The sequence below is a fragment of the Haliaeetus leucocephalus genome, unplaced genomic scaffold (assembly GCF_000737465.1).
Source record: "Haliaeetus leucocephalus isolate CR32 unplaced genomic scaffold, Haliaeetus_leucocephalus-4.0 Scaffold450, whole genome shotgun sequence".
Taxonomy (NCBI): Eukaryota; Metazoa; Chordata; class Aves; order Accipitriformes; family Accipitridae; genus Haliaeetus; species Haliaeetus leucocephalus.
The window spans coordinates 21,772,275-21,792,409 of NW_010972886.1; the positions used below are offsets into that span (position 1 = coordinate 21,772,275).

The following is a 20,135-nucleotide window of genomic DNA, read 5'->3' on the forward strand; positions in this document are numbered from 1 at the left end:
CTTTTTATTAGTGTTATCATTATAATTATTAGTTTCTTCTTTTCTGGATGGGGGGGGAGTGAGTGAGCGGCTGCGTGGTGCTTAGTTGCTGGCTGGGGTTAAACCACAACAATATATGACTTTCTGCAACAGCAGTTGGGAGGAGATGACCCAGGAGGCGTTTTCCAGTCCTGTTCAGGCTCTTTTGTGAAGTTTATCTTTCTAAATTCCTGTGTGTATTATGCTGCTCTCCAGGAAGTTTAAATGTAGTGCCGTCCTTGGTCATGCCAACTTTGTGTCTGCTTGGATGCAAAAATGTCTCCTTAGGGACACACTCTAATTTTTTCTGCGTATTTTACATCTTTACAAACTGTAGCTTGGCCTACTAAAGCTGCATTTTTGCACATACTGACAGCAGTCACTAAACCTGCCAGGTGTTGGTTGATGTGAAAAGCCTCTACTTCCTTATGTCTAAGGAAATACTCTGAAGCACTAGTGTTGGGATCAGATTGAGTGCTTCATATAGGATTTAATCAGAACTTAATTGAATTCTAAGAGGGAGAGGATATTGGTGGTTTGAGGTTAATTGCTTTAGCCCTGCAGCCTGAATTCTTTATCTAGCTGACTTACCATATTAGAGATCTAAAGAAGGATTTGAGGATTGGCAAGCCAGAGAACCACATTGAAGGGATCTTGCAATTTAGCTTCCTGCATGCCTAACACCCATTCTGTCTGTGGCTGTTCTAAAGAAGCTAGCTTAGAAAAATGCTTCCTGGCAACTCAGTTCTTTTGCAGATATTCTCCTGTCTGAAACAGCAAATTTCCTCTGTAGATGTGAACATATGGTTTCAGAGGCTCACAGGTAAATTGTGCAGCAGCTTCACTTAATCACCTGGATTAAGGAATGTAGGCTAGAAGAAGCAGTGGTGAAAGTGACTAGTATAACCAGAACAAATTGCTACATCAAAAAGTCAGAATGAAGTTCAGTATCATCCTGGACTCTAGTATATGGTTTTGTCTGTACTAGACCTGGTTCAGGAATGGATTTCTGTATGCCACGCTATCCCTTTTTATTAGTGTTTCACCTACACCTAAATCTTCATCAGGACTCAATGGTCTTACAGTGAGCATGGAGCAGTGTAGCAAAGGAACTCCATCGACCTGTGGACATGAAGCCTGTGACAGGTGAGGAGGTGATAGCATTGGGAGGGAAGGCAACAGCCTGCATACTTTCTAGGTAAATCCACCTCTGCAGCTAAATGGATTGCTAAAACAATCCTTGTGTTGATGAGGCTTTGCAAGCCAGGCTACTGGAGCCAATAACTAACTGTGTGCTGTTAGTACACAGCATTCCAATCACTTCACGCTTTCTTGATGCTTTTGTCCTATAACTATGTAAGGGGGATATTTCATTCAAACAAGAGGCTCCATCAGAAATTATCCTTTTATGCTATTGCATATTTACTTACCAAGTAAATCTGTTTAATATGTTTTGTCCTGTCCTGTAAATGTATTTCAGCTCTGTTTCATTTGCGTTCTTCCTGACTTCCATTTTTTTGGGGGGGTGCGGTTATTTTTGGTTTTGTATTTTTTTTTGTGCAAGGGGAAAAGCCAGCCATTGCCTTTTTGAGCTTCTCTAATCATAGTACTGGTGAGTTTGAGAACTGACCTGTAAACCTTTCAATAGCCTATGAGCTTCTGGTTTACTGCATTTCAAATAATGCCAACTTAGCAGAGTCATCCATGTGCAGTGTAGAGAAAACATGACAACCTATATTCAACAAACTATATTCCAAGACTTTGGGTTCTTTAACATCATATTTGTAACATTTGTTGTCTAACAAGCTATGGCTTGCCTGGATTTACAGTAGTCCACTGGGACTCCTCCTGGTTGTCCTGTGGGATGTTCTTCCCAGTGAGCTCCTTTATTTTTCTTTTTCTAGAAGAGCCTTTGAACTATAGGCAGAAAAACTGTTTTGTTTTTTTCAATTCAGTGGAGGATGTTGTACAGTTTTGTTAAAAATAGCACATTGTTTTGAAGGAACCTAATACCACAGTACATCCCCTCCCCTAAACTCCCAAGCTGAGAGATCCTGAATTTTGGCTGACTATTCAAGTTAAAAGGAATATTAGTAGCATAAAATTTCTCCACTGTGAAATTGTCAGCATTAGGAAAACCATGCATTAGCTTTAGTTGTGAAAAATGCTGCTTCTTGCTGTGAGCAACGTTATAGCACAATTTTTCAACACTGTTTCAGAAACCCTTGGTTAAACCCAGCTCAGATTCCTAGCCAGAGGTGTCTGAGGGGGCACTGACCATGATTTCACCTGGTTACCCCTTCTTGTTAAATTGTATGTTGCTGCATTAGCGACTTCATCCATAAGCAGCAGTGAGCATAAGCACAGTGAGGGTTGTGATGGCATAGCGCAGGCTAGAGGCCATGCACAGTGATCCTTGCATCCAATCTGATCGCACAGAGTTGACATGAACCATATGTTTAATTGCAATGCTCCAAACCTCAAAGCAATGGACAGTGCTTGTCCCTGTCCTCTGTATTCAGCTTGCTCTATGCTGCATTGATTTTCCTTTCCTGTTTATGCTTTACTGCAAAAGCTTTTGCAGTCAAGGACTTTACAAAAAACTTCTCTTACTTTGCAAACAAAAAGGGCGAAAATCTGGGTCTACAGAAGAATCAATAATGAATATGGCTATAAAGATTAAAGGCCAAGCACTAGTGACTGAACAGTAGAAAGACCTTAGGAAGATTTTAAATGCAGCAAAAGTAAAAAAAAGCCAGCAGCGTACCCCGCTTAAGTATCCTGATCTCTTTCTGATGTGTTCTGTGCTGTTTTTCTGTGCTCTGCTTTATGTTTGGAAACTCCTTGGGTGGTGGCTGATTAGATTACAAGTCCTGGGAAAATGTTCCAGTATGTACAGTCTCTTTTGTCTCTTTAATTCACCCATGATTGTGATACCAAGGTGGAGTTAGAGGGTGTTTTAGAATGCAGTTTTTCTATCTGAGGTGTGCCCAGCTCTGCCTTGGTTTTGGCAAGATTGTCATGTAAAGGCAACATGCACTACTTCACAAGGTGCCTAGTTACATCTTTCTGCTTGTGGCTTTGGTCTGCAGCAGTAAGACTAGCTCCTTTCTGTCACTTTCTTCAGCAGACTGCTTGTCAGAAATCACTGGGAGATTATTTTTAGTTGTCCCCCTCAACATTACTCTATGTATCATCCCAACTTGGAACGATTTCTTTTTGCAGCCTCACAGGTTCTTATAATAAATATCCATATGTTACTTGCTCTCAGTTATTTATTGAAATAAATTCCAACTATAAGTTTCCTTAATTGAAATAGAAGTTCTTTCCTATCATCATATATTTTATTACCTCCTTCGAACTGCAGAACAGGTGTCTCTAATGGATTAACTACAGTAGAGTTAAATCCACTGGATTTTCAGCTCCCTGTGGATGTGTGGGATATTATGGGAACACAGCTTTAGTTTGAATATCCACTACAACTTGGCTGCTTGCAGAACGTTGAATGCTATTCTCTGAGACATCCAAACGCAAGCTCTAGCAATTGTCTGTTTATTCAAGTGAATATCTTAGTTACCTGCTTTTTGTTCTCACTACTTTCTTTGCAGGTTTAAAGAATTTCCTGCCCAGCCCATCAAAAGAGCAAATCACCTTCCACAGTCCCAAGGGTTTGCAATGCATCTCGCCCTTAATGCAGACAGTAGAGGAGACCCCTCAGCCCATCCCAGCAAAGATCAAAGGACATATTCCCAAATGGATTAATGGCAATCTTCTGAGGAATGGTCCTGGGAAGTTTGAGTTTGGCGAGGAGAAGTAAGTCCAGGTTTGGTGAGTTCGTGAAATGATTCTGGCCTGAGTGCTGCCTAAACCTAACGGGCACCTCCCCAAATGTCTCACCACTGTTTAGAGCACCTTGTAGTTTCTTTTTAAGTCAGGCATGGAAGAAATGCTTATGTTATCATTCTTTCAAGAATAGTTGCTCCCTCATCTGGAAACTCCCAGTGGGCTCTCTGAAACTAGGAGCATGGTTAACTTATTAAGGTTGGAGAAGCTGAGTCACAGAGAGGCAGTGACCTACTCAGAATGATATAATGAGGAAACAGAGTTGGGGATTAAAACATCCACACTCCTAGTCCTTTGTCATTAACAAAAGTCCATCCCACGAGCACTCTGAAATCCAGGACAGGATTTGTAAAGTTGATTGCACTAAATTGTGTGAGTTGCTTTAGAAGCAAATCCATCTCATTTAAAAAATAATATATTAAAATATTTCAAGAAGGCAACTACTGCCTTTGGCTTGTAATCTGCCATTCTAGCTAATTGAAAAACCTAGCTCTTCCTCCAACAAAGCTGATGGCAGCAACTGTCCAAAGGTGATCATCTTATCATATTTCCAGAGATAGACCATAAGCTTTTCTCAAAGTCTCAGAGATTTCTCACTTCAGAGAGAATAGCATCCTGCTAAGAGCTGAGAGCTAAAGGCTCCTTCTTGTGCGGTTGGGCTTTCAGTATTAATTTCTATTCTTGTTGTACAGTAAAGCATAATTTATATTCCCCATGTAGAAGTTTGCAGAGTGATTGGTTTACCAATATAGATTATTTCCCCCCAAAGCTTATAAATAGCATTTTCAGAAGTCCCTGAGGTCCACTTTCAAAAGTAATACAGGGAGCCCAAATCTCACTGAAAATCAGCATCTAACTTCAGGTCCCACAGCTGCAAATACACTTGATTTGTCTCACTCAATTCAAATGTTTTCCCAGACTCATCACAAGGCTATGCATGTTTAAATGTTCATGGGATCTAGGCATTAGCTTTTTACAAACAATAATAAACCTAAAGGCAAGACGGAACAGTGTAGCAGAACATCATATAGTGCCCAACTCTTGTTCTCATATTTATCTCTTCTTGAAGATTTAACCATTGGTTTGACGGCATGGCCCTGTTGCATCAATTCCAGCTGGAGAATGGCACAGTGACATACCGGAGCAAGTTTCTGCAGAGCAGTTCCTACCTGACTAACAGCCAGCACAACCGCATTGTGGTCTCAGAATTTGGGACACTAGCAATGCCAGACCCATGCAAGAGTGTCTTTGGGCGCTTCATGTCACGCTTTGAGATGCCACGTAAGAGGGTTTCTAAAAAATAAGAAATGTTCTGAGATTTTCTTGGGGAATTTGTGGTTACGTTTAAAGGGAGATGTGAGGAAGTCTGGTAGGCCTATTCTGAGCCCATGTTTTTCTTAGAAGATGACCCCTTGGAACAACAACAACAACAACAACAAAAATGCAAGTTGGTGTCAGACTTAGCTGGGAGAGGCACATTCATTTTAATGTTTTAGTGCCATTTCAGCTCACTCCATTCCAGAGTTTGTTGCAAATTTCCAACAGAAATCGTTCCCCCAAAACCACCCTGTGCAGTCCTGATAATGAGCATTACAATCTGCCGTTCTACCTGAGACACAGCTTTGCCCTTAAAACACCTTGCCTTGCTAAGCTTGTAGGGTAAGTGGGCTAATCCTTCCCTTCCTGTACTAAGGTGCAGGAGGTGATATGAGTAGGGTGAGAGACGGTGTTGCACAGGAAGGGAAGTACCGTTACCTGTAGGATTCTGTGTATGTTAGGAAAGAAATAGGCTTAAATGCAGGCAAAGTACTTTCCACTAAAACCAGAACAGACCTAAAGTCTGCAACTTGTTGCTGCTTATGTGTGTGACCATCTTCTGCTTCTTATCTTCCCTGAGGAGATGGATCCTGTCCTGCCATGTCATCTGTTCTCTTAAAGGTGCTCATACCTTCACTCATTGGTCTGTCTAGCTCCCCAACTCCCCACCCCAGCTCTCTCAATAAATTTCAGAACTATCTACATCTCCCATCTTCTTTTCCAAGCTCCAGCAGGTTGTTCCTGCACACCCTTGCCTATTTGATTCTTTACACACATGTAGGCTATTCCTCACTACAAGAACGCCTGTCCTCCGGGCTTTTGCTGTACCAACTTCAGGCTCTTTTCACCACACACACAATGTTCAGCTGGGAGGAAATCGCTTTTTCCTCAGCTCTTCTCAGCTACCTGGCTAGTGACTCTCAGCTTCCCTAGGAGTAGCAAGAACAGCTCTGGCTGTTGTGCAGCTCTCAAAAGGCATCTCCCTGACTCAGTTTTAAAGAGACAGGGAAGAAGAAGGGGAAGAAGAAGGATTCCCTGTCCAAGCCCTGTCACACAAATAGCATCCCTGCCCTCCCCTCAGCCCAAGTTGTAGCTTCAAGTCTTGCCTCTCTTGTTTCCAATGCTGTAAATCAAACATGGCACTCTTCATACAGCTGTCAGAGAGGACGACTTTGACTAGGGAGGAAAGGGAGAGGGATATGAAGAAATGAAAGGTCATAAACAAAGGGCCTATGGAAGTATGAAGATTATCTTGGCTTCACTGCAGTGATTTCCACAAGAACCAGTCCTTGTCCTTTTATCCTGAACTCACCTGTGCAGACAGTTTCCTGAGTGCCTTTGTAGATTAGTGAGATATTTCTAATCAATCACAGAGGGATTAGTGTCATTGCAAATGGGTTTATTTGTTTAAACATGTCTAACTTGCTATAATGTCACACGAGCTTAAACAGAGCTGTGTACAACTCCGGGATTTCATTTCAGAACCAAGTGACAATGCCAGTGTGAACTACGTCGTGTATAAAGGAGACTATTATGTCAGCAACGAGAACATCTTCATGTACAAAGTGGACCCGGAAACGCTTGAAACAAAGGAAAAGGTGTGGGCAGGTGGGATAAGGGGCTTCGCTCATGGTACAGGAGAATCACTCCTTGCTGTTTCTAAGAGCAGCAAGGGGGAACCCAGATTCCAAAGGAAATGATCAGTGGAGCTCTAGGCCATAGCCATAAGCATCTCTTCATGGTGCGCTCGAGTCCCTGAAAAATCTACTTAGCAATAAGGCAGCTCTCATGAGTGAAGATTCAGTCACTGCCCACTATAGCAAGCAAAGGGAGAGACAGATATAGACTCATTTCCGTTTGGGTACAGCTGGCATTCTTCCAGTGCACTCACTACTTGTCTGGACTTGTCTGTACCTACCAGGGTGTGAAGAATAAAAGTGCATACAGGAAGAAGTTAACATCACTGATCTCAGATCTGTATTCTGGCCCTGTCTCTTCATCCTTCCTATCTGTTCCCGTTATCTCCTTCTTACACCCCCAGCTTTAAATACTCCAAAACGGTCCTTCAAAGTCTTGACTAAAACCTCTGTTGCAAATGGGTGGTGAAGTCAATGTAAAGTCAAGTTGAAGTTCAGCTGCCACTTTATTTTCTCCCATGCTAGCAAGTGAACAAAAAGTCAGAGTAGAAGTCTTCCCGTATGTTCTGTGCATCATCTCACAGGAGTGTGGCTGTATTTCAGGGAAAAATATGACTTGTGAAATGACAGCATACGCTACATGCCCCCCTGCCTGCACCCTTAGAGGGGATTTGGGTATTTGCTGGGCTGGACAACTGTAAGAATGACTGAAGAAGGATTCTGACATTCCTAAATCAGTATTAACTACTGTGCCTATATGTTACCATGGACTATTTAATACCACAAAATACCAGGCTCAGTGCACACTCAGATCTCGAGGGAGTCCCTCCCTCCCTACAGTTGTGATTCGTGAAGAAACTCTGTTTATGAAGTATAGTATGCTACTTGCATATTGAAATGGAGAGTTTGACTATTTGCTCTTTTATCTGTTTTGTAAACCATAATGCAGGGATGAAAAGATGCGTGGGTATTTTTAGTTTGAATGTTCAGCTCTGTTGAGCCACCTTGTCATTAAAAAAAATTCCCCTTAAGGTGCTTTTTAGATGCAGACTGGTATTTTTTGGCTAAGTGAAGAAATGGAAGGGATGATTTCACATTTAAACTCTGATTTGAGATGCCTTAAAAGGTCATGGTTTTCTAAGCTTCTGGTGGTGTGGCACTCTTTTCTACCGGGGCCTTCCAAAGGGTCTCAGGTTGGATACTTGAAAGCGTTTTTTTTAACTTTTGGAAAAGAAGCATATCTTCCGTGCTTTAATGTTCAATGCATGGATTGATCTTCCTCCAACTTTTTCCTTGAGACTCTCTTCCCAACACATCCCCTCCACTGTCTGAGTCCAAACTACACCCTAAGCCAGGAACCAGGAATACATGTTAACAGTAGTCACAGTTGTACCTTTGCCCTAACTCTTCCTTCTAGCTGTAGGCGGTGAAGCTAAACTGTTTTCTCTGAGGAGAGTAAACACTGACTGTCAAGTAGCTATGGGTGCTTTAAAAAAACTTGGTGATTTTTTGGGGCAGTGATTGTCTCTTCACGCATGTCTGTCTGTGATTATTACATGGAGTCCTAGCTAAAATGTTTATATGGGCAACATGCCCACTGTGTCATCACTTCCTGCCATTAATAATGTTCATGTCTCCCAGAGAAATGGCTAGTGCTGTTTGTTAGTCTCATTTTACTGGTAAGACTAATACAGAGAGAAACATCGTTAATTTTCAAGGATTTCAGGATTGCAGGCAAAATGAAGGCTTAAGTCCAGGTCCCACATTAGGGCCATAATCATCAAGCTATTCTTCCTCAGACTTTGACGAAACTGACATTTAGAAAGACTGTGGCTTGTTACAGAGTAATAGGAAACTTCTATACTGACTGAAAATCTTTGGCATCTTTGGCTATTTGCAGGTAGACTGGAGCAAATTTGTTGCAGTGAATGGGGCCACTGCTCATCCTCATTATGAGTCTGATGGGACGACATACAACATGGGCAATTCCTATGGGAAACATGGTAAGACTGGGCATGACCAGGCCTGGCTTGTGGGCAGGGTGTACAGCCTGCTTCTTGCCGCTGCTTCAAGGAGTAGTTGTTGAAGAAACTTCATTCTCTAAAGAGACCTTGAAATTGCTGTTTCTCTTTGTGTCAAAATGATGGCAAACCAGATTAGTTCTTATTTCAGGGTATCAATCTGTCCCATAAAAATGGCTTCTCTCAGCAATTAGTTTCAGATGCTTCTGACTTTGGCCTGTGAATACCCAACAGATTCCCCTCTTCCTCTCCCAGGCTTTGATGGAAAACAGGAGAATGATTTTTAAAGTCCCATCCAGCGCTGAAGCCTCATCCAAAGAATTTTCACAATTAGCCACATGTTTTCTATTTAAAATAATTGGCTTTTGATAAGGACCATAAGGGTTTATACAGGAGAGAAGGTGGAATGTATTACAGTGACCTGGCTTTCTTACAGCAAAGCTGAATTTTCTGGGATATTTTTCTTCTTCCTGAAACTATGAGCTTTACATATAGTTGGGATCTAGTTACATTGACATGGCTGCTCAGAGCTAGCATTCACCATTAGTTACATGAAAGCCTTCTTTTTGAGGTGCCTGAGGCCTGTGAAAACAGCCACTGCCCCTTATTATGATACCTCAGGCTGGTTCTAGTTCACGGAATAGTTGCCCAGTTTTGACCATTTTTCATTCTTGCTGTTTTCATTTCCTTTTGGCTTTAGCAATATCTAGCTTTGCAGCACATGCTGTTTTCAGCTGGAGAGACCAAAATATAGATTATTATTCAAATGTGCCATTCTTTCCATATGCTCAGATTTATTAAATGAGCATCAGTCATCACCAAGGCTCCAAGTTTTCATTTCCTTTGATACACAAGCCATGAACTTGGTTTTCTTCCTGAGCCTGTTATTATAGGACACTCTAATTTAACATAAGGAATGCATTGCAGACAGTAAAATTAGATGGCAGTCTACCAGACTGAGAAGATCCTTCTACTTCCTTTCAAGCTTCTTTCTTTTGCTAGGTAATCCTCTGTAGATTGTTCTATTGACTTGATAACTGGCTTTTTGTTTTCTGCTCAGTTTAGCTGTGACCGTGGTTCCTCGTATTCTAGGGAAACAAAAAGGAACAGAGCCCGACTGTCGTTTCATGATGTGGACAGTCTCACATCTCAGTGGTGTTGAACCCTTTCTCCTTTCCAGGGTCTAGGTATAATATCATTCAGGTCCCTCCACAAAAGTCAAACTGTAGTGACACGTTAGAGGGAGCGAAAGTGCTGTGCTCCATTGCTCCAATGGATAAGATGAAACCCTCCTACTATCACAGCTTTGGTAAGAATGCTTTCTATCTCAAACTCTGTGGATTTTGCCTACTGTGAGGCAGAAAGGGCTGTTCACTGCCCTCTGCCCCCGAGATTTTTTATTGTCTCATTTGCCTAACACTTGGATGATATGTCCTTCCTTCTCTTTTGAGGAATGAGTGAAAACTACATCATTTTCATTGAGCAACCCATCAAGCTGAATCTGTTGCAGATTATCACTTCCAAACTCCGTGGGAAAGCCATTTCTGAAGGGATAAGCTGGGAGCCTCAGTACAATACTTGCTTCCATGTGGTGAATAAGCACACTGGGGAGGTAGGTGGGTCTTTGGCCTTTGCAGCAGCTGTGCAGCTGTAGCTGGAAACTTAGATCCCAAGAGAAGAGTGCTGGGTAGCAGCCACAGATAGGTGTATGAATCAACCCAGAAGTTACTGCAATATAAGCTTTATAAGCATGGGTGTAGGTTTATTATAAGAGGGATTACTTCATGCATTTTCCTCTCTATTGATTAATTTCTTTGCCAGCCCTAAAAGAACAGGCAGAAATAAGCAGTTTGGGGGTCCCGGGACTGCAGCACAGGGACTGAAATGCAGAACCCAAGTACTACGGAGTATGAAAAGGTCAGTCATAGCCTGGGAATGATGCTATAGGGATGGAGTCGTGACAGCAAGGGGCCTATTCTGGGCTGCTTTATTTTTTGGCTTTTCTTCATCTGTTTTTGCCTACTTACTGGCTTAAACCAGCCATTCTGTAGTAACACAAGGACACAAGACAAATACCAAGGAATGAGCAGGGAATTAAATGGGGGAGAGAAGAGAAAACTCTTTGAGGTGTGGCTAGGATCTTTAGAGAGGAAATTTAGCCTCTCTTATGGTCACTGTAGGTGCTTCCAGGACAGTGGTACAGTAAGCCCTTTGCTACTTTCCATCAAATCAATGCCTTTGAAGATCATGGCTGTGTGGTCCTTGATCTGTGCTGCCAGGACGATGGAACAACTCTGGCTACTTACAAACTTCAGAATCTGCGGAGGAGTGGGGAAGGTCTAGATCAGGTAAGATCTCTTCATTTGTGTTGCATAGTATCTGACGGGGCTCCATGCTGGTTGAGTTACTTTTCTGAAGCAAGGCTCAGGTTAGTAGAATGGAGAACACTATGGGGGACCACAAGGCAGAGGATGTGAACTGGGAAAAGGAACCACAACTATATGGAAAAATTAAAATTATGATCTACTGATATGTTGGTATTTTTTTCTCCTTTTAAATCTCTTAGCAGATAATCTCCATAGAGCATTTCCTTGAAACTTTTAAAACTGGTGTGTGACATGCATCTCCCTCAGCCTGGTAGAATGTACTTCTGTTTTAAAAACCTCATTTTTAATGATACTCATTTTCCATATCCTTGTGTAATAAATTTTTTCCCCCAAGAAAGTATGCAAAATAAGTTTTTGCATGACTTTTAAAGGGCAAAAGAAAAAGAAAAGAAATCCTGTTGTTTAAAGGCATTACTTCAGAAAACTAGCCTTTATTATGTAAATCACAGAAACCCCTATATTGTTCCTCACATTCACCTCACAACAGCATGTACTCATATATTACTTATTATATCCAACTCTGTCAAAAGCACTATCTAAAGCTGTGTAAGAGTCATCATTTTGCATAGGTCATACACTGGAAAAGTGGGGGTGCTTTCAGTTTCTTGTACTGCAGATGTGTGTTGGAAACCCACCATATTGTGGGTGAAGGGCAGGCATTTCTACAACATGTTCAGACAAATCTGAACTTCCTCTGTCTAGAAGCACGGCAGTTCTGATCTGAAAAGTGTATAGCTGTGTCCCTGTAGGGTCATTTTGTTCTGCTTTCCTTTGTTGTTTTTTTGCAAAGATGTGGTGAACATTAATTCAGTACAGCATAGTGTTAATAGGACCATTTGCTTTGCAAACTTATTCCAGCTTTTGTTCAGCCTTCTCTGAGAACAAAAGACCTATAATTTGATCTCTCTGAAGGTGTCCTTATGTCAACATTAGGCACGTGTTTCCAACACCCACGTTCTTTAACTGACAAGTAGCATAGCCATTAAACTGTATACACACACACACACACATGAGTGCAAGTCATTTCAGAACTGAATTTTACATTTACGCTGAAAGACTAAGGCATGCCTGAGCATGATTTGTCTGTTTTCCCTGAATCATGTTTAGTGCTTTTGCTTGCTGACTAAACCATATTTTGTCTGGCAGTGTTCCTCAACCAATCAGGTTACTGCAGCTACATAAAACATAAAAGTTTTGAAAATAGGGTTTCAAGATTAATACATATGATTAAAGAGAAGTTTCACATTGAACTGGTGAGTTACAGATTGAAGTAGCTGAAAAACACCAAAACAGGGACCTTGCCACCTAATTTATTTAGAAGGCTTATTATTTGGAAGTATTTTGGGGTCTAAACTTGGCTGGAATGAACGTCAGTGGCAATGGTGGAATTACTCCTCTCATGCAACCCGCTGAATGTCTGCCACACTGGGGGCTGCTAGTTTTCTCTCCCCTTTGCTCCCCAAGTAAATCCACCACTACCCTAGACTTTCCAAACATGAAGTCCATGTGTACCTGAGAACAGAAGAGGAAAATCATGCAGGCTAACTTCATGCATTGAACTGAGGTACAGTAGTCTCCTTCTGCTCACCTTATCATCCAGGGGAGAGGGAGGGTCCTCCAGAGACTGATACAGAGCATTTAGTCAGATATTTCCTGTCGTCCTCTGCACAAGCCACTCCTTCCATTAGTTTCACAGAGAGACAACATTTACACTCCGAGATTAACAGCAAGCAGTACAGTTGGTGTCCGTGTCATGCTGTCTCCCACAAAGATCTGAGGCAGTCTACAATCAAGCAGTTTTTCTTCTGAAGCTTTGTAATCACATGCAGCTTATATACTTATAAAGTTCTTCTTTCATGCATGGTTCATATTATTTAAAATAATGTGGAGGTTTCTCAGCGCGTTGCTCAGCCTCAGGCTTCCAAAGTGGGACTGTCACTAATACCAATACGGCTGTAGAGGGTGGGTTTCCAGCAGGTATATCTCCTCTGCTTGCTCAGGGCTACAGAGGTCCCATTTTCTGTAATCCCCCTAATAGCTCATGGTCTTGGTTGGGCAAGAAGGGCCCGAGTCACACAGTCAGTGGGGCATAAGTGGACAGGGTGTAAAAAGGATCAGTGTAAGTCTGTTCTAACTGAATAAAATATAGCGCAGCATATGTTCCAGTGCTGGATTTGGAGGATAACTGAGTGATTTGCATACACAACTCAGCATTAATTACTGTGAAAGCAGTGCTGATCCATTTAATTGGTTGTCTTTTTGTTTTCTTCTGTAAAGTACTGGAACAAGCAGAGCCCTTACCAGAACTTGGTAAAATACGTAATAGAAAGAAGATTTCAGGGGTGCAAAGAATGTCTAAAACTCCAGAATTGTTCCCCAAAAGGTCACTTAGCCTGAAACACCACTTTCCTCTCTCCATCACCATAACTTTCTGTCTCTTTAATAGGTTTATGACTCAATATCCCGAGCTTTCCCTCGTCGCTTTGTTCTCCCACTGAATGTGAATTCAGACACACCTGTAGGGAAGAATCTGAACCCACTGTCTTACACATTGGCAAGGGCTGTGAAAGATGCAGATGGCAAGGTACGTATTAAAGACTTATAACTGCATTTATGGCTGTGGTGGGATTGCCTGCAACAGTTATCATCCCGTGTTACTACCTTCTCAGATCTTGTCCACCAAGGAAGCAAGCAAGGTTTGGTCATTACTAAGAAGGGACTTAGTGTTTTAGTACAAAGACTATCACATTGCCTTAAATAAGAGAGCAAAGACAGATTGTGACTTACCAAAAATGCCCAAGTGGTTTATAAGCCTTTATGATAATTGGCTAAACTTCGGCTTCTTCATTGACAAACTTCTCCATGCTTTCACCTGGGTACAGAACTGCTCTTTGCTTCCAGCTCTGAACAGCCCTACATAGTGGCATGAGGTGGTATAGAACATGTGCTGTCCACTATGAGTGGAGTCATCTCTGTGCATACTTTGTACATCAGATTGCTGAGTGCTGGACCTGGGATTTTCTGAGCTAGCAGTGCAGGAATACATGGACGTGCTCCTGTTTTTCACAGTAGACAGATTCTTGACGTTTCCAAGGTCTGCAATGATGAGTCAGTTCTTTGGGTGAAACAGATACGGGAGACGGAATTGGTCCTTCAACCTGTCTCAGTGCAATGTCAGGCTCATCTTTAAACATTTCTTCTCCACAATGGTTGTGCAGTGGGTTGGTGGGACCAGTCAGATTTTCTGCCCAGTCAAAGCTAAATTGACACTCATGTAATGCACACTTCTTCTAGGTCTGGTGCACACATGAAAATCTCCACCCTGAGGGCTTTGAAAAAGTTGGGGGCTTGGAGTTCCCCCAGATCAACTACTGTCAGTACAATGGTAGGAGGTACCGTTACTTCTATGGATGTGGTTTTCGGCATTTGGTTGGAGATTCCTTGATTAAGGTTGATGTTGAGACCAAGAATTTCAAGGTGAGGTGAAATGAGATTATCTTTTTTCAGCAATAGGAGTCATTCCACTGAAAAGGCCTTGAAGATATGTCATTTACTAGGCACTTTACTCTTTAGGGGTATTCGTTCAAATGGGTCTGAGATGAGATTACTCATTTCATCTCTCACCTAGCACCTTATGAATGTGGCACACTTACCAAACAGGAGAGGATATCACTCCAGGTTCCTAGACAGATGACAGAACAGAAAGGGTTGGATAAAGCGTGCATATGTCTTCCAGGCCAAAGAAGAGTCATCCCTTACCACGCAGTACAGTACTCAAGTAGCACAGGCAGTTGGAGATAAACTGCCAAAGTATTTATGACTCAGGCAACAACCAAGGTTTAGGATATTTCCAACTGCCAACACAAGCTGGGATTTTTCCTGTGTCTCCCTTAAGCAGGGAATAATGATCTCCAAAGCGTTAAATGCTTATTAATCAGAGACTTTCCCGGAGGCTAGAGAGAGTTAGGAATCCTCAGAAAGAGATGCCCATTTTAATTGTTCTGCTCTGGATACTCATTTTGCAGCAAGAGTGCACTCCTTCAGCACAGCTTTGGGGTGCTATGGCTCTGCCTGCAATAGGAGCAGCAGCTATGCCCTCAGGTGGTCATGGTGATAGATCGCCTCTCTGCTGGCATGGCACCTCTCTTTCCACACTTCGTGGGCACAACATGGTCTGCACTAGTGTGGTGTGAAGATGGCTGTGCCAGCTAGGATGGTGGTGTTTTCTGTGCTTGTAGCTTACACCTGTGCCAGCACAAACTGTTGGATGAAATGAGTAATAGGAACCCGTTTCACTGCCTGTTTGCATGATGCCTGGCATAATGGACATGCTGTCACAACAATGGCACCATCACACTACTGGAATCAAAAGAATTCATTAAAAGGATGAACTATAGGTTTCATGGAGCACAGAGTATGCCTGGGTATCTTTGTGGGGAGCACTCCAACTTGCAACTCGTCTACCTGTAGTAGACAAGTAATGAAATGAAACACATCCATATGTTACTGTGCTTGCTAGATTTGGCAGGAGGATGGATCCTACCCGTCAGAGCCTGTGTTTGTGCCAGTGCCTAATGCTACGGCAGAAGACAGTGGAGTCATCTTGTCTGTTGTGGTCTCTCCCACGGAGGTAACTTATTGCTACTAGTTTGTCAAAGTCACATAGTATTAGGTACACTTTCTAAACCACAAAACTGAATTTGAGGTGCTCTGGCAGATAGTTCTAGCACTATGCTCCCCAAGGTGTATGCCTCTGCAACTGCCAAGCACAGCCAGGCAAACTTCAAGTAGGAGTGTACCTTGGAATGCCAAGTGTTTCTTGAGTGCCATCTGTGACTATCAGTGTTCCTGGCCATCTGTCTTTCAGGTTTAGTCTGTATGGTCTGGTTGTACCTGACCATATGGCCTAGTTGTACATTTGGCCTCCCTTGTGTGCGACAGATGTAGTGAGTTGGACAGTGGAATGAAGTTCAGCCTGGGCATTCATTCCGGCTTTCTTTTCATCCTGCAGAACCAAAGTGCTTTCCTGCTTGTCTTGGACGCAGAGACGTTCAGAGAATTGGGGCGAGCAGAAGTTGCAGTGCAAATGCCTTATGGATTCCATGGCATCTTTACTTCCCACTGACTGAAGATCTTGTCACCTCCTGTAACTCAGGGCCAGGTCAGGCTCAGAAAGAAGCCTCTGCTTTCTTTTACCTCTGACATTTGCATTATGCCCCAGGTGAAGGAACTGCTTTATCTCTATCATAACCTCTCAGTTACTGCTGTATTCCTAACAATATACAGCAAAGGGTCTGAGGAAGATGGAAGCCTTCACTCAAACAGCCCACTGCTTTATCTTAATTTTCTGACTATCTTGTTAGACCAGTTGGCAGCAGTTCACAAAGGCTGCCATGCATAAGGCTTGCAAGGGAGAAAATGGAAACTATGATGACCATTACTTCCCTGGGTAGCAATGCGCTCTGAAGGGAATAGAATATCAGTGCTTAGGGCAGTGACTTTGGCTGAAATGTGTAAAGCAGAAGAGAGGAGTAAAACCAACTAGTAACAGGTAGGCCCAATGAAGGGATGTAATTTCACCCCCATTGCATAAAGATTGCCTTCAGTGAACTCCAGAAGGTAGATGCAAACACTCACAGAAGCTGTACTTGTAGTGCTTTTCTCTGCATGCTAACGGTGCCCTCAAATAAAACCTTGTGAAGTTTCTTCCTTTCTTTCTCTGCCCTCACCAGACCCATGGCCCACTTTGTGCTGTGCCACAGGACGCAACAGCTGCAACCCTGACACATACCTTATTACGTTACATGGTTTTGTAGACATGCATGACACGTCTCCACCATGCTCCTGCTTAAACAGCGTAGCTGGATACAGCTGTGATGGCTAACATTTCCTGCCCACCTCCTAATTCACCCAGTACAAAACATGTAGAACTCCACTGTGGCCTTGATATCCCTTTGCTCTTAAGTTGAGCAGATCAAACTCAAACACCCTCTCATATGGTTGCTTCCTCATCCAGGCTCCTACAGTTCTTGAACTCTGAGGTGTAGGTGGATAGGTGTGTTGAGGGAAGCCCTCTATAGCAGTTCACTTGCAGACTTGGCCTTTAAGAACACTGTGAAAAGTGAAGGCTTCCTGGAGAATGGATCCTCCTCCTGGCTTAAGGACTTTTTATATTGCTTCATTGTGAGAAGCCTGGGGAATGTTTTGAACCACTTCCTTAAGCAAAAAAAAATGAGCCCTTGCGCCCTAGGGTTTGAAGGAAAGCCCTTGCTTCCTATTTGCAAACTTGCTTTGCCTTTTTTTTTTTCTTTTTCTTTTTGACTCCTGATGTTCTGGAGGCCAGCCCAGACAGAACAGAACCAAATCAGAGCTGACTCACTCTACCCAAACAGCCCAGCTTTACCTCCTCTCTGACCTTTCTTCACCCTCCTTACAGGTCTTGGGAAAAGACAAGGGAGAGAAACAGGGACTGTACACCAGGGCTGCAGCACCGTGAGAACGCAGAGGGAGAGGCTCATGCCAAAGCTGATCTCACAAAGCCACTAGATGGCAAACACCTCCCGTTGCTGGTGCTCCAGCCCTGCCAACCGCCTGCCTTCTCTACTGCAGTCGGTCCCCTGTCTGTAACTTGCCATCTCAGCCAGTGGAATTGCCCCCCTGTAGCTTGTCACCCACATGGGAAGGGAACAACCCCCAGAACTGGAAGCTGAATGATGCTAAGGAAGTGCTTAATGAAGGGGGGGTAGAGTTCTGTCACCATTGCTGCTCTTGTGTAAACTTTTTTCTTGGTGAGGTGGGAAGGGGAAAGGCAGCATCAGAGGTTCATGTGCAACCCTGTGTTAACTGCAACCAGCCAGAACACCTAAGGCAGGGCTGTAGATCAATAGTGCAGGGGAAGAAAGATACCCTGCAGTGCAAAGTCTGTGCTGTGTTCATAAAGCTGTACTTGAACAGCATGCAATCCCAGCCCCTGCCTGTGTTGCATGCACACAGGCTGTACTCCACTACCTTAAGAGTTGTTCTTTCTCCTGTTCCTGTTATACAGAGATTCTGCCCTGAGGCTTGGAGTTTTCCCACTCTGACAAACTGGCAGATACACTCTGGTATCCCTGAGGCACCAAGAACTTCCACGAATTAAGGGAATATGCTGATGCAGTGACCTCCATTGAAATCCCTGCAGCACTGAGAAATCCAGGCCCCCTCTCCCAAAGCTTTCTGAAAATCACCACACTTTAGGGATTCCTCTGCTTGAACTCCATGAATGTTATTACCAGAGTGCACTCCTTCAAGTCTGTCAGGTTCATAACCATCCCAGAGGTCAAATTAGTTCACCAGGATAGAAAGAGAAACAACAGGCCTGGCAGCCCCTTCCTGTGACTGGTGCAGGGAGAGACTGCTGTGTACACTTACTTTACCTAAACCATCTCAAATCAGGCACAATGACCAGGGAGTGGGGCATTCTCAAAGGTTTAACAATAGCTCCTCAGATACCACAGTGCTGTGGAAGGGAGAGAGTACAGTTATTTTAGGCAGGTAGAAAGCAGATCCATGAAGCTTTCTCAGTTCCTTTGGGCGAGTATTGCTTTGCAAACTGCTTCTTTTATGATTGCTGTGTAAACAGCTTACACATGCGTTCACAGCCTGCCAGCTTTCCTTTGGCAGGCCAACCCCTGTGCACTGATGCATTTATAAACACACTTCTTGCAATTGATCATAATATAAGAAAAACCAAGCAAGTCAAACTGTTGGCCTGCAGGCCAAATAATTGCTGACATTAGCTCTACGGGATGAATGAGAGGATGAAATGCCTTGAAAGAGGAACGTTAATGAAAAGACAAAAGGCAGGATGCACAAATTTCAGGTCTCTGGTCTGGTTCTACAACAAACCCCAGTCCTGCCCTGTAGAATGCTCCTCTGCTGTTCGAGCTTGTGTTGTTTCACTGATGCACTTTTTTCAGTGCACAGCTCAACTCATTCTGTTCCTGGGCCTCACATCCACCAGCGCAGCAGCCTAGATAATGCAAATGAGGAACATTGATGTAGTCCGAGATAGTTTTTGTGTGTGTTAATGCAGAATTTGAACTAAGCTGAAAGGTTAGCTCATTGGTACTCAGCAGTGTCACTTCTACCCGTACCATTGTACCAAGCCCACTTGGACAGAGATGAACACAGTTATTTAAACCGGAAAATGCAATCCGTGTTTTTCAGTCTCACATTCCGTCCTTCAGAGCTGATCCTCTCCTCCCCTGGAAGCCCACGTAGAAATGTTTTAACAGCTGCTTCTCATCCTCATGGCGATTCCCATGATTTTGATTGCTGTTCTCAGATACCTTCCAGTTTTCTGTATCGCTCAGTGATTTAGTGAGAAGTGTGCTGGTAAACAGCTGGTGTAGGAAAGCATTTGCCACAGCGTATCTCACCGGTTGCCCACGGGAGTTGCTGTAATACCCTGTGCATTTGGTAGGGCTGACACCGCGGCTCTTAACAGCCTGTTTTATTTTTCCTCCGTACCACTGGCTCACACAAGGTCACAGGACGTTTGTGGCAGACACCAGCTAGGGATAAGGAACAAAGTAGGCACGTCGCCTGCTTTCGCGGCGAGGCGAGGCGGGGGCAGGCTCCTGCGCCCACAGGCCGCGGCGGGCCGAAGGGAGACGCCGCCGTGGCGGCCGAGGGGAACAGCCCCAGGAGCTGAGCTCCGCGCCGGCTGGCACCGCGGGGACCGGCCACCCGCTGAGGCTCAGGCCCGGCGAGCAGGCGGCTTCCGCAGGCCGCGCCGGCGCGCCCCCGCTCCCCGTCCGTCCGCTCCGCCCCGGGGCCCGGATGCGCGCAAGCAGTTCCCGCCGCCGTGGCGGCCCTGCCATGGCGCCGCCCGCTGCCCGGCTGGGCCGGGCCTCCCGCCGGGGCTCCCT

At 43.8% G+C, this 20,135-nt stretch overlaps 1 protein-coding gene across 1 annotated transcript in view; it reads left to right on the forward strand.

The window, feature by feature from the left end:
- Nucleotides 1-16,636, forward strand: part of BCO2 (beta-carotene oxygenase 2) — a 21,590-nt gene extending 4,954 nt beyond the window's left edge. Inside the window, exons 2-12 of the mRNA XM_010575019.1 lie at nucleotides 3,627-3,831; nucleotides 4,931-5,142; nucleotides 6,661-6,776; nucleotides 8,716-8,818; nucleotides 10,017-10,145; nucleotides 10,288-10,448; nucleotides 11,017-11,184; nucleotides 13,670-13,807; nucleotides 14,518-14,700; nucleotides 15,743-15,853; nucleotides 16,235-16,636. Coding sequence (XP_010573321.1) covers nucleotides 3,627-3,831; nucleotides 4,931-5,142; nucleotides 6,661-6,776; nucleotides 8,716-8,818; nucleotides 10,017-10,145; nucleotides 10,288-10,448; nucleotides 11,017-11,184; nucleotides 13,670-13,807; nucleotides 14,518-14,700; nucleotides 15,743-15,853; nucleotides 16,235-16,348 — 1,640 coding nt within the window. The 3' untranslated portion in view covers nucleotides 16,349-16,636. The remainder of the gene's footprint in view (nucleotides 1-3,626; nucleotides 3,832-4,930; nucleotides 5,143-6,660; nucleotides 6,777-8,715; nucleotides 8,819-10,016; nucleotides 10,146-10,287; nucleotides 10,449-11,016; nucleotides 11,185-13,669; nucleotides 13,808-14,517; nucleotides 14,701-15,742; nucleotides 15,854-16,234) is intronic.
- Nucleotides 16,637-20,135: the final 3,499 nt, after the last annotated feature.